The 14,801-nt window shown below is 42.4% G+C and overlaps 1 protein-coding gene across 1 annotated transcript; it reads right to left on the reverse strand.

The window, feature by feature from the left end:
• Nucleotides 1-847: 847 nt before the first annotated feature.
• rnf168 (ring finger protein 168) lies at nucleotides 848-9,984 on the reverse strand. The gene is made up of 7 exons (XM_071356498.1): nucleotides 9,565-9,984; nucleotides 8,701-9,144; nucleotides 8,407-8,477; nucleotides 8,014-8,178; nucleotides 2,923-3,020; nucleotides 2,476-2,551; nucleotides 848-2,061 (listed from the first exon to the last, which is right to left on the reverse strand). Exons 2-7 carry the CDS (start codon nucleotides 9,041-9,043, stop codon nucleotides 1,306-1,308), a joined length of 1,509 nt encoding a protein of 502 aa, XP_071212599.1. The 5' UTR covers nucleotides 9,044-9,144; nucleotides 9,565-9,984; the 3' UTR covers nucleotides 848-1,305.
• Nucleotides 9,985-14,801: the final 4,817 nt, after the last annotated feature.

The raw sequence follows: 14,801 nt of genomic DNA on the forward strand, positions 1-14,801 counted from the left end.
CACCATTTCAACTTAAACATCAAATCAACAAAGCTATATATGCTTAGTTTAATACACTGAAAACAAAGATAGCAAAAACTAATTTAGTCCAATAAATGTTGCTAAATATCGTGTGTTTGTAAAACAAATAAAGTTGACTCACCCTACTTAGACTAGTTCAACACCAATACCATTCTACTCTCTTTCATGTTGGCAAAATGGTTTAATGCTGTCATACAGTACGTTTTCAGTTTGTTTTCATAGGCTACCTAGCTAAAAACTATTTGCTAGCCTATCTTCCTTGCACGTGCAAAAATTAACCAGATAAGTTAGCTAGCTAGTTAACGTGAGTCTGCTATGCTATATATTGAATTTCAATCGTTTCAGGCCAGTGGAACAATATATGAATTTATGGTTAGCTCAGAAACACCGTCATAATCATTGGCCTGTACAGAGAATTAAGTCAAAACCACATCTCCAACTATGGCTTACGAAAGGGCCGATTTAGCATGCTATCTACTGCAGGACATCAACACAAGCAGACCAGAAACAGACACTGTCTCAATGATTGGCGTGAACCCAAATGGGCCTTTTTCCACACCGCCAGGACAACCCACAGTTGAGCTCAGCGAAACGATGATTAGCTGCTTTTTTAATAATTATTATATCAATTGAAGCCAAATACTTGCTGGCATCAATCACTAAATTTCTACAGCAGGTCATACTGTTTAGATCCAGACAGCATCAGATACATGGGCCACACATTGAGACAGAGGGGCGCTGTTTCCCTCGCGCGGATGATTTCTCCGGTGAGATTCAGCCACTTGCGAATTGACTGAAAATTATGAAAACACAGACGAAAGAGACATTTTTAATTTACACAATTTATTTTATTGGTCAAATATTTAGGGAAGCATGGCTTCCCTTGGTATCGATGAATACATGCCACAGGACAAGACAGACCTTTCAAAAATGTTTTATTTTGTTTCAAAGTAATCACTTATATAAATCTCTAGAGAAAACAATGTGTAAAATGAACCTACTATCAAAACAATGTCGATCGAGCCAGTCTCTGGCATTTCCAGTGAGCCCCCAAACTGTCAAAGACCTTGAAATGCATTCAAACCAGAGTGAAATCCCAGAAGGTCAAATGTCCAAGCAATATCTACCCTCTTCTCCCCATGGTATAAGTTCATAAAGGCACAGACAAAACTTTCTTAAACTCCATTACAATCCTGACCACCTGAGCCCTCTAGGCGATAAGGCAAGACCAGTTAACAAGAGGTGATGAGCAGTGCCAATGCAGATGCTCCAAACACCCAGGATTCAGCTGCCCAGACTGGGGAACATCTCTGTAAGGGTGCCCTGCTTACTGCCCCTCTTCAGTGGCCTGGAGGTTGAGGCAGCAGCGCTGGAGATGGTGGAGCTCCTTTCCCCCATATTGGTGGTAGATGAGGGCCCAGACAGCCACCTCCTCTCCACTGTGTTCCTGTTCTCTGTGGAGGTGCGTGAGCGCCCCCTGCTGGCCCTGCTACGACCACTACCCTCTGTGCTGGAGTCAGGTTTCTGGCGGAGCTGGTACTGGTCACTGGAGCCCTTACTGCGGTCTACTGTGCGGTCGGCCTCCTCGCGGTTCAGCTGCCTCTGCAGCTGGAAAGCCATCTGCCGGTCCTCCTGCTCCTGTTGCATGCGGCTGAAGAGCGCCTCCTCTCTCTGGGCCAGCTCCTGGAGCAGCAGGGCCTTCTCCCCTAGGCCTACCTCTCCTCTATCTGCAGCATGGAGAGATGAGGATGAAGGACAGAGCCACTTACTGACCACGTCTGCTTTCCCTTCGTTTGGCTCGTCAATGTCACAACTCTTCCTCTTGGCCGAGGTCACTCCTCTCTTCGGGGTGCCGTGGAGGGGTGTGCGTGCCAGTGAAGATCCTGAGGGGACGGTCAGATGGTACACCGTACTCTCTGATGACGTTGAGGCCTCACACGGCGTGCGGTAGCTCTCTGGGTAGAATTCTAGCAAGGGCATGGTTTGCTCTGCTGGCTCTTTGGAAGACCAAGGCTTACTCCCCGAGTGCAAGATGTTCTCCTTCAATCGGACACAAAAGTAAACAGAAGTTAAAGATAAAATATTAAAGTTTAGTTGCTAACTGTTTGTTACATTTTGCAACACTTGAAATCAAGTGTTGGCTGAGATAATATGGAATTTCCCCCCCTCATAAAACCACAAATACCCATAATTTTTGTCAAACAATATTTGCTTTTGTTCTCATGGGTGTGGGGAAGGTTATGCCCCTCAGTCAAGTTAGGTAATATATGTCCATTTATGGGACCCCTTTTGGCTCAAGAGCATGGCCAAAGGCAAAAGTCTGTAGGCTCTTTCGGTACATAATGTTTATCAGTCACATGTTAGCTGTATGTGGATTCAGAGAGAAGAGCATGTTATTTTTTTAAATAGTAAATTCTGATTGCATGAGCATTTTGGAGAATGATAGAGACCCACCTTGTTAGCCATAAAGCTGGAGGTGGGACTAGTCTCTGAGTTGCTGTTGTGTCTTTGTGGAATAGGGGACAAGAACCTGGAAACAAAATAAATTGTCAGAACACTCCCATATAATATATTTAATTAAGTCACTTATCCAGAGCAATAAACAATAAGTGCATTCAAAGGTAGTAGAACCACATATCACAAACAAGTTATTTATCTGCCTATTTGTGCCATCAGCACACCTTCCAAGGTTTCTATTTTTGTTTGCATTTTGATTCTCTATTCTGCTCTCAGAAGTGTGCACTTATTCACTCCCACTTATGGATTTACAAGCTTTAGATTGGTAGGAGCTCCAACCATTTCTTACACCACCAATTTTTTTAAACACGAGGAAATGAGTGCACACTTCTGGGAGAAGAGAATTGGACCACAGCGTAAGTCTGATCACGTAAGGGGACTCACTTCTCTATATCCCCAGCGTTGGTGTTCCGTTTCTTTATTGCTGGGGTGATGTCGTTCGTCCGCATGATCTTCTGTGATTCAGAGATAGGTATTGGATTCTGAAGAGAACATTAAAAAAAAAGTAGTGATTAATTCACAATACATAGTGCCACTAGGTCTGACTCCATTGTCGATTGTTTGGTCAATAGGCTGTCGGTAGACCGAGATGTACAGTGCATTTGGAAAGTATTCAGACCCCTTCTCCACATTTTGTTACGTTACAGCCTTATTCTAAGATGGATTAAATTAATTTAAAAAATCCTCACCAATCTACACAATACCCCATAATGACATAGCGAAAACAGGTATTGCAAAAACAGAAATACATTAGTTACATAAGTATTCAGATCCTTTGCTATGAGACTCGAAATTGAGCTCAGGTGCATCCTGTTTCCATTGATCATCCTTGAGATGTTTCTACAACTTGAGAGGAGTCCAACTGTGGTAAATTCAATTGATTGGACATGATTTGGAAAGGCACACACACCTGTCTTTATAAAGGTCCCACAGTTGACAGTGCACGTTAGAGCAAAAACCAAGCCATGTGTTCAAAGGAATTGTCCGTAGAGCTCCGTGACAGGATTGTGTCGAGGCACAGATCTGGCGAAGGGTACCAAAATATTTCTGCAGCATTGAAGGCCCTCAAGAAAAGTGGCCTCCATGATTCTTAAAATGGAAGAAGTTTGGAACCCTTCTACAGCTGGCCGCTCGGCCAAACTGGACAATCGGGGGAGAAGGGTCAGGGAGGTGACCAAGAACCCGATGGTCACTCTGACAGAGCTCCAGTTCCTCTGTGGAGATGGGAGAACCTTCCAGAAGGACAAGATTCACTCGGCTGATGACACCAAGATTGAACTCTTTGGCCTGAATGCCAAGCGTCACTTCTGGAGGAAACCTGGCACCATCCCTACAATGAAGCATTGTGGTAGCAACATCATACTGTGAGGATGTGTTTCGGCGGCAGGGACTGGGAGACTAGTCAGGGTCGAGGGAAAGATGAACGGAGCAAAGTACAGAGTTCCTTGATGAAAACCAGCTCCAGAGTGCTCAGGACCTCAGACTGGGGGCGAAGGTTCACCTTCCAACAGGACAACGACCCTAAGCACACAGTGAAGATAGGAGTTGCTTCGGGACAAGTCTCAATGTCCTTGAGTGGCCCAGCCAAGGCCCGGACTTGAACCTGATCAAACATCCCTGGAGAGACCTGAAAATAGCTGTGCAGCAACGTTCCACATCCAACCTGACAGAGCTTGAGAGGATCTGCAGAGAAGAATGGGAGAAACTCCCCACATACAGGTGTGCCAAGCTTGTAGCGTCATACCCACGAAGTCTCAAGGCTGTAATCGCTGCCAAATTTGCTACAACAAAGTACTGAGTAAAGGGTCTTAATATTTATGTAAAGATTCTGCCCTCTTTTTATATTGAAAAAAAATATATAAAGTCCTTTTTTTGCTTTATCATTATGGGGTATTGTGTGTAGATTGATGAGGGAAAAAACTAACGTAATCCATTTTAGAATAAGGCTGTAACATAAAATGTGGGAAAAGTCAAGGGGTCTGAATACTTTCTGAATGCACTGTATGTGCCCATCTCAGCGAACTAATCCATTGCGGAGGCCTAGACTAGAAGCCAATTCAAGCTTGATGGGCTATTTGACAAAGGAAAGTGGTGGAGTATTGTGTCAGATGACCTGGCTTCCACAATCACACGGCCTCAACCCGATTTTGGATGAGTTGGACCGCAGAGTGAAGGAAAAGCAGCCAACAAGTGCTCAGCATGTGGGAACTCCTTCAAGACTGTTGGAAAAGCATTCCAGTTGAAGCTGGTTGAGAGAATGCCAAGAATGTGCAAAGCTGTCAAGGAAAAGGGGTGCTACTTTGAAGAATCCAAAATATATTTTGATAAGTTTAACACTGAGTTATTACATGATTCTGTGTGTGTTATTTCATAGTTGTGATGTCTTCACTATTATTCTACAATGTAGAAAATAGTAAAAATAAAGAAAAAAAAAAACTCTTGAATGAGTAGTTGTCCAAACTTTTGACTGGTACTGTACATCACCAGTAGTGCATTTACCGTTAATTCCTGTAATTTCCAATCTAATCTGTTTGTTTGGTTATGGTCATTTCTGTTAATGCATTCCATTTATTATTATCATTATTCCAATCTTACTGTTGTCATTGTCGGAGAGGACACATTGTTTGCAGAGCACACTTCTGAGAAATAAGTTTAGGATTATTTCATTCCATTTACGTGTTTTGTCAAATCAATTTAGTCGTGGTCTTTTGGTTGGAGCGCTCCTGTCAATGTTGAATTAGGACGCGCACCTGATTACCCATAGGAGTATATAGGCCTATAGGGTACCTGGCCTGCGTGCAAATGTAGGGATATAATGCAGGCATACACATCTGATAATATTTCTGATTGGCTTAAAACACCACCACTAATGAGCTGTGGAGCTTCTCATAGTAAATATTTTCTCCACCTCAAACAGCAAGCAAATTAAATTATATTTTTACATTGTTGAGAATGACAATAGTTCCTTAATGCATTATAAAAATATTTCCAGCTCTCCCTTTTGATAACCACTCAGCTTGAAAGGAAAAAATGTCATGCTCTGATCCAGTGGAAACGTTAAAAAAAAGGCCTACTTGATTACTTCTTATCAGTGCTCGACTTGGACTGAATTAGCTTCCGGTTCTCATTTTTGGTGCTGGTACTGTTTCTATTTAGGTGCAGGAGCTCCACAATACTTTTCAGGTAATATTCTATTAGAGGAACAGAAGCTCAAGCTGCAGACAATTTGAGGTGCCGGTACTCGTCTCTGGTGAGCTCCTGCCTAAGTCAAGCACTGTTTCTTATCCCTTGTGCAAACCAGCTGCAGCTGTCTGTCCCGGGAAACTCTGAAGGCCCAGAATATTTCATACAATGTTGCATGTTCTCTAGCACAAGCTTGGGGCCCTGACCCAAGTTGATACAATGTTTCAAGTTCTTTGCAGACAAGGCAATGTGATTTATAGGCAAAAACATTATTAGGATATTTTCTACCTGCACAATCTTTTTATTTGTTGGATTAGTCTATTTTTACATAGTTGGCAATAGAAGTTACTTTTTAAGTTTGTATCATTTTCATTTATATAGATAGAACTTTGATTAACCACATGACAATGATTGACATATGAAAACATTATGAAACTGAAACGCAGATCGGTAGAAATGGGCACTCTACATGAGAAAGGTTGTAAACTTCTCATGTAGCCTATTACAGGCAACTTCAGGAGAGTAATGGTAGAATCTTCAACAGCCAGCAGGAGGAGAATGGTTAGGTCAGGTTAAGGTTTTTTCTTTTAGTTATCTAAATCTCTGGCTCCCTTGAGTCAGTTGTGTCTAATTTCATCAAAGAATAAGTTAACGCTCTGTCACAGCCGGCCACGACCGGAAGACCCATGGGGCAGCGCACAATTGGCCCAGCATCGTCCGGGTTAGGGGAGGGTTTGGCCGGCAGGGATGTCCTTGTCCCATCGAGCACTAGCGACTCCTGTGGTGGGTCGGGCGCAGTGCACACTGACACGGTAGCCAGGTGCACTGTGTTTCCTACGACACATTAAGTGGGCAGTGTGTCAAGAAGCAGTGCGGCTTGGTTGGGTTTCGGAGGACGCACGGCTCTCGACCTTCGCGTCTCCTGAGTCCATACGGGAGTTGCAGCGATGAGACAAGACTAACTACCAATTGGATACCACGAAATTGGGGAGACACTGGGGTAAACAAATAAATAATAAAAAAATTGTAAGTTTAAAGAATCAGACAAGCTCATTGCATATAGTTTATTATATTAAAACACATAGGGTGTGTATATGGAAAAATATTTTTTCAATTACGACCAATTGATCAGTAGAAAGAACAGACGACTTTTGGTCGACCAAGATTTTCTTTAGTCGGGGACAGCCTTATGTATTAAGGTATTTTCTTATTTTAAAAGAGCAAATCAACTACCTTACCAGGATATATTTAAGACAAGAGGACATTTTACAGGTTTGCAAATACATTTTTTTAGCAAGTTGTACAGCACAAGCAAGTTGATAATTTTCCTTGTACCACTGACTAGGTATCCCCCTTTCCCCAATGTAAGAGAGAAGCCCCGTGTGAGGTGCATATACCGGGAGTTACGCTTACTGATTTTATTGTTGAATTGATGGATGTATATTGATCTGTAACCAGTGTTGGGGTCGTTACAAAAAACAAAAATGACCTATTACTTCTTTCAACAGTAAGAAATTACTTCACTTATTACTCCCTGGAAAAAGTAATTAGTTACACTACTCGTTATATTACTTTTGCATAGGGGGGGCCCAGATTTAGGTTTTATTGCCGACGTTACAGTGGCTATATCGGTCCGCCAATAAAGGACTAGTAAAGGCCCAGTGCACTACCTCAGTGATTTAAAAATATATATTTCTTCATCAAAACAAATATTTTATTATTAAGATTTTTCAGGGGGTGCTACCCCTACCTCGCGTGTTTTTCTTCATATTGTGCAAACAGGGGGAATACTAATCACAAATATTTATTTGGATAAATAACTAATAGGAAAGGAATTATAACAAAAGTAACAAACCTATTTTTGATCAGTAAATGTAATATTATTCCTCAAATTGGTACAGTACTGTTATATTACTCATTACCACCAAAAATTATAATTACTGTACTGCGTTGCCCCCAATACTGTTCGTAACCAAATGCATTTCAAAAGTTGAAACTATGCTGTTTTTCGGACATTTTGTTCCGTTATTGGTTTCAGATTTCGCCCATGTCACCGACCTGAAAAGCTAATGCAAGCTTTTAAGATTAGAACACTAATTGCACTTTCCCAACCTGTAAACCTGATCTGCTACTATACAGACCCAATCAATTGAATTGATACAGTATTGCCATTTGCCTTTTTGTCAGCAATAAACTATATGTTCTTATGAAAAAGTGAACGTGGTCTGTGTGGCTCTAAAAATGAGGGAGAACTTGAGTATGTAATCTGATATTACAGACTATTAAACCCACCAGCTCCTGGCTGAGCAGTCTGGCCAGCTTGCTGTCATTCTCCAGCTGCGTCTCCTCGTGCCGCCTCCTCTCCAGGCGCTCCTCCTCGTCTGCGAGGAGGCACTGGATGTACTCCTCACTTGCTTTCCTCTCTGCCTCCTCCAGGGCACGCTTCTCCTCTAATATCTGGAAAAGGGTCAGAGGTCATGTCAAGTGTATTCTGTGTGACTGAAGAGTATAGTAAAATGTAAACTTGCGTTATAACTTGGGGCCAGAGTTTTCCATGAGGCCACAATCAGACCAGAAAGAACTGTAGAACCTAGGTCCATACCTATGGCCCAGAATTTTTCCTGGTCACGTTACATGGTCAGGAAAAACTCAGGACTCGAGGTATAGTGTACCCTGAGAATTCACCTTGCTGATTTGATCCTCATACTCTCTCCGTACCTCTCCAGGCAGACTGACTTTGGGTCCGGGGACCAATACTGGAGGCAGAGGGAAACGGCAGGTAAACAAACAGAGAAACGGCAGGTCAACTGACCTCGCATTCCCCACCCAACAGTGAGAAGAAATAGGTTTGTCTGATTCCAAGGTGCCGTGTGGACCCGTAATTACCTCAAAGCATACCCAACCCAGCTGTACTAAAGGACACAAGCCATTTGGAAGTCACTCATTGTTAAATGAAAAACACTGTGTCAGTCACTTAACTGTTTTCATCCTCCTCCTCCTCCTCCTGTCCACTGAGCCTGCGTTGGCACTGCATGGGGAACGCAGCCTGCACCCGCTGCCACAGCTCATCATTGACCAGCGTCTTGTTCCTGCCATTGAGTCGTGCCCATGTGGACACCCGCTTGCGACACAGCGGGCAGCACAGATTGGCCTTGTCCACCGTCTCCAGGAAGCAAGGCTTGCAGAAGGTATGGCTGCACGGCAACGTCACCGGCTCCAGGAAGATCTCCAGGCACACAGGGCAGAGGCAGTCGGCTCGGGACAACCCCTCCGTGCCTCCCCCCTCTGGCGCGGCCATCTCTATTTCAGACACTGGCGGCATCCCTCCGCTTGTATTTCTGTGGATGCCTCCTTCTGTAGTTGTGCCAAGTCCAAATGCACACCAGTGGTTCTGTGGTCCCTGTGTTGTTTCAGTGGCTAATTCTTTGTGGGAGGAACGGTAAAAGTAATCAAGCAGTAGCCACATTAGCTTGCTAAAATCATTTACTGACATGTAGCTAGGTAATTATGTAACTAGGTAATTATCTAGCTAGCAAAATAGAGTATGCTCAGACAAACCATAACTAAAGGATTTAACTGGTTAGGTAAACTTAGCTATATAAATGACTACCTAATACATTTGAGAGAACTAACTAGCTAACGTTAGCTAGCCAGCCAACTAACGTTATACAGTTCGGAACTAAAGCCAAGGTAGCCAGTTTTGTATCAGCGCAAACGTTAAACCTCAAGCACGAACAACGGAGTTGAGAATTGTTGGCTATCGAAAAACAAGTTATATTACAAACTCTGATAGAATTTAGAAATGAATAGCTTTTTAATGTCTGTACATTGACATCTACTTACAAGAGTTGTGTTTGCTGCCCCAGAAAAACATAGGTGTAGCGCTAGAAATACCGGGAAAATCATCCGCGTTTCGTCAGCAGCACTAAGTACTTCCGTTTCTCAGATTAAAAAAATTCAAATAAAAGTCCCCCACGTAATAGTAGAAAAGTGTATAAATAAATAAATAACCTGTATCTATTCATGAGACATGAAAAAAATAATCTAACGATGATTCATATTTGAGTGACATTTGTATTAAATGTGGGTTTTAAAACTTCCAGTAAAAGTATTGTAGGGAATACTCAGTAAGGTCTGTAGAACGTAAACGCATCAAAAAAAGAAATGTCCCTTTTTCAGGACCCTGTCTTTCAAAGATAATTCGTAAAAATCCAAATAACTTCACAGATCTTCATTGTAAAGGGTTTACACACGGTTTCCCATGCTTGTTCAATGACCCATAAACAATTAATGAACATGCACCTGTGGAAAGTGTCGTTAAGACAGTAACAGCTTACAGACGGTAGGCAATTAAGGTCACAGTTATGAAAACTTAGGACACTAAAGAGGCCTTTCTACTGACTCTGAAAAACACCAAAAGAAAGATGCCCAGGGTCCCTGCTCATCTGCGTGAACGTGCCTTAGGCATTCTGCAAGGAGGAATGAGGACTACAGATGTGGCCAGGGCAATAAATTGCAATGTCCGTACTGTGAGACGCCTAAGACAGTGCTGGACCAGACAGGACAGGCACAAGTGCTCTTCATTGACGAGTCGCGGTTTTGTCTCACCAGGGGTGATGGTCGGATTCACGTTTATCGTCAAAGGAATGAGCGTTACACCGAGGCCTGTACTCTGGAGCAGGATTGCTTTGGAGGTGGAGGGTCCGTCATGGTCTGGGGCGGTGTCACAGCATCATCGGACTGAGCTTGTTGTCTTTGCAGGCAATCTCAACGCTGTGCGTTACAGGCAAGACATCCTCCTCCCTCATGTGGTACCCTTCCTCGAGGCTCATCCTGACATGACCCTCCAGCATGACAATGCCACCAGCCATACTGTTCGTTCTGTGTGTGATTTCCTGCAAGACAGGAATGTCAGTGTTCTGCCATGGCCAGCAAAGAGCCCGGATCTCAATCCCATTGAGCATGTCTGGGACCTGTTGGATTGGTGGGTGAGGGCTAGGGCCATTCCCCCCAGAAATGTCCAAGAACTTGCAGGTGCCTTAGTGGAAGAGTGGGGTAACATCTCATAGCAAGAACTGGCAAATATGGTGCAGTCCATGAGGAGGAGATGCACTGCAGTATTTAATGCAGCTGGTGGCCACACTAGATACTGACTGTTACTTTTGATTTTGACCCCTTCTTTGTACAGGGACACATTATTCCATTTTGTTAGTCACATGTCTGTGGAACTTGTTCAGTTTATGTCTCAGTTGTTGAATCTTGTTATCTTCATACAAATATTTACACATGTTAAGTTTGCTGAAAATAAATGCAGTTGACAGTGAGAGGACGTTTCTTTTTTTTGCTGAGTTTATATATGGTGTCATTTCAGGGGGCTCTGAATAATATGAAGTGTTGCTGACCTTTAAGGGAGAGATCAAAATGTACCAGTGGAGGCTCCTCAGAGGAGGAAGGGCAGGACCATCCTCCTCAGTGAAATTTCATAAAAATAAAAATAGTGAAACATTTAAAAAGTTATCCTTTATAGATACAACTATACTAAATATAGTCATGTCACCAAATAACTGTTTTGCAATGAAGGTCTACAGTAACTTCAACAGCACAATCTGGGCTAGCACCATGGTGTAGCCGGAGGACAGTTAGCTTCTATCCTCATCTAGCTACATTGACTTCAATACAAAACCTAGGAAGCTGGTAGGCCTCACCCCCTTCCATAGACATACATGGCAATTATGACCACTTCCGGAGGACGTCCTTCAACCAATCAAAGCTTTTGCAGTATGAACTGACATGTTGTCCATCCAATCATAGATGTAGGATCAGAGAATGAACCTGTGTTGTATTGGGATTGTGCCACAGAGCATTATGGGGGTGTGTGAGAAGCTTGGTGACATTGTTGAATAGAGATTAAGAGTGAAGAGTGATAGTTGAGCATTATTTTGGACATTATTCAATTCAAATTCGTTTTTTTCAAATTACAGGACGAGGTATATTATACATTGTTTTCTTGGTTTTAGAACTTTATTTTTGTGTCCAGTTAGTGCAATTTATTTAAATTTGTCTTGCTAACTTCAGTAGCTAGCTAGCTACCAGCGCGAGTGTGCAGTTTTCTTCGCCAGAATGGTTGAATGGCCAACGCTGCCGAAAATGTTGTGGACTTTTTTGTTGAAGAACCCCTTTCATTCTCTGGGTTACACGGAAAAGTTGCAAATTAAAAGCGAGGGTCGACCTCTGCCTGAGATCAGTTTCACGAAGAAGGATGAAAAAGTGAGGGCGTTCAATACCAACTGATATCAAATGTATAGCTAGTTAACATGGCGCCTATCATCAAGCCACCTGTAATTGCATGTTAAGATTCTTTACATGCTGAACATAATTTCTGGGATGTCGAAAACAATTCTGAATGATTTGATAGCTTCCATCGCATCATCCATTAAAAGTTAGATTAAAGAGAGAGGTTGACGCAGCACATTTTTTCCCGAGTGCACTCAAGTAGCCTTTGCACTTTCCTCCGGTATTTATTTAGCAAAGATTATAGAACATAATCACTCCGGACAGACACAAGCAAAAACTCATGACATAAATGTTGCAGCAGCCTAGGCTACACCTAAACATTAGAAATCTGATATGCTGTATGGGATGAAAACAAGACTATTTTTCCGTCTGGTCAACTATAGGCCACTAGTAAGAGCAGCTGCATACAGCCTGTCCAGCGGGTCAGGGTAACTAATTGGTAACGTTATGTATTTATAGTCCATTTGTGTGTCAGGAGAAAATGTGATCAAATTTAGATTAGCAAAATTGGTCTGGCTAGGCTGCCTATACGTTTTTAATTCCAAATATAATTTATATGAACAAATATAAGGTAGCTGAGTTTGAACGGGTTCATCCCCCCAGTGCCAGGAGTGTTTTTCAGGAGTTTTTTTTATAACCATGTGACTTGATTAAGAAAAACTGGTCCCATCATAGCCCATATGAAACCATTTTACAACTGATTAATCACTGTCATAGTTTATAGGGTCCAGAGTTTTCCTAGTTGGGTTAAAATATAAGGAAAAACTCCAGGCCCCAGGGGGTAAAAATTGCCCCACCGCTCTGGGACCCATGGTGCCACCAGTCTGCTTGCAGTTGTCAGTTATCATCAGGTATGTGGATGATCAGGGCTTTATTCAGGAACGTTTCTTGAGCTGCTTTGATGTGTCAAGTGGGCGAGATGCGCAGTCTGTGTTTGACTTTATGAATTTTGAGATGTCTGAGTTTAACTTCATAGAGAAACTTGTTGTCCAAACCTACGATGGCGCAGCTGTAATGGAATGTATTTGCTATTCGTATTTACAGCTAAGTCCCATCATGTTCCCTGATTAAGAGGTGATGACTACTCCACTCCACTACCATTGTCAACTTTCTCCTGACATTAACTGAAGGCTTGACGTCTCATGTCACGCTCATCCACTGGCACTGTGAGTACCCCTATCAATTATCTCTCATTACTGTATGTAGAGTCAATGACATACACAATCACATTATTAAACATTAAAGATTTTGCTCCTTAATCAGACTAACTCCTTAGCTCTTTTGTCTAATTGTGTTATTGATTTTTGTCTTCCCAGTAAAATCCTGTCCTGCACTGTTCAAGCCTCTGAACACCTCAACTCATGCCTCATACCCTCATTCAATCACTGTTGTGATCCCTTTCCAACACTGTAAGTAGCCTTCTCATTCCTCATAATATTGTACTATAAATGTAATTATTAAATGCTTTAGGTTAAAATAATTAGTCTTTGACGATTTTTGAAACACACTGTGGTCTCCGTGTGTTCCGCGCCTATATCGTGGGTCTCCCATCCTCCTCAATGTTCAAGTCACCAGCCTCCACTGAAATGTACACAGTAGTTACCTGAAGGAAAATGTGGGAGGGTCATGCCTTTTCAATTTCAGTCAGGGGGAGGGTTTAGTATTTAAAAAATTTAGTCCAGGGGAGGGTCATGCCATGTGTAATCGATTAAATGTCATATTGCTCAGTGTTTGAGAATTAGTTGCTTGTTACAATATCTCATGTGTGCCTGATGATGCCCCTCATCCCTGATTCTCTGCTGGGTGCGCAATATCAAGTGTGCCTTGTGTGGTCTCAATAAAATGATCCATAGCCATAGGTCTAGGCTATACGAAGAGCATGCCCGGAGAAGCACAAGGTAAAGTTATATTTCTGAGAAAATGTACTTCTTTCCCGAGTTTTTGCGCTGCTCGGATGGAGTATATAAAACTAGGCTAAACTGCATTACACACTGCAATGGATAGCCGTTCCCAATCATGAGCAGTGGCCTGCCCTGCTCTTGCTGATGTAAACCCTTTTGTACTGCTTAACCAATGACTGTGTTGTGTATGGTGGCACTTCAGGAGGCGAGTCAATTTGTCTAAAAAATTACATATCTGTGCGCATAGACTAGGCCTACCCCAGCTAGCACCAGGACGTTAACGTTAACTGACAGTCGTTCTAACGATCAATAGCTAGCAAGCCTTAGGTTAACTTTAATATAGCTAGCCAACATTTTGTATTAGATATGCTTCCAAGATGGCATAGCAGTTCAGACGTTCTTTTTTTGTCCTCGTCTTGTCGTGTCCTGTATATATACAGTGGGGAGAACAAGTATTTGATACACTGCCGATTTTGCAGGTTTTCCTACTTACAAAGCATGTAGAGGTCTGTAATTTTTATCATAGGTACACTTCAACTGTGAGAGACGGAATCTAAAACAAAAATCCAGAAAATCACATTGTATGATTTTTAAATAATTAATTTGCATTTTATTGCATGACATAAGTATTTGATCACCTACCAACCAGTAAGAATTCCGGCTCTCACAGACCTGTTAGTTTTTCTTTAAGAAGCCCTCCTGTTCTCCACTCATTACCTGTATTAACTGCACCTGTTTGAACTCGTTACCTGTATAAAAGACACCTGTCCACACACTCAATCAAACAGATTCCAACCTCTCCACAATGGCCAAGACCAGAGAGCTGTGTAAGGACATCAGGGATAAAATTGTAGACCTGCACAAGGCTGGGATGGGCTACAGGAC

The sequence above is a fragment of the Salvelinus alpinus genome, chromosome 21, assembly GCF_045679555.1.
Source record: "Salvelinus alpinus chromosome 21, SLU_Salpinus.1, whole genome shotgun sequence".
Classification (NCBI taxonomy): Eukaryota; Metazoa; Chordata; class Actinopteri; order Salmoniformes; family Salmonidae; genus Salvelinus; species Salvelinus alpinus.

Coding starts and splice junctions, on each gene's coding strand:
- rnf168 (XM_071356498.1), bottom strand. CDS start 9,043: ATGCCGCCAGTGTCTGAAATAGAGATGGCCGCGCCAGAGGGGGGAGGC. Junction 8,179..8,406: donor ATGAGGATCAAATCAGCAAG/GTGAATTCTCAG, acceptor ACCCTTTTCCAG/ATATTAGAGGAGAAGCGTGC. Junction 2,552..2,922: donor AACGCTGGGGATATAGAGAA/GTGAGTCCCCTT, acceptor TTTTGTTTCCAG/GTTCTTGTCCCCTATTCCAC.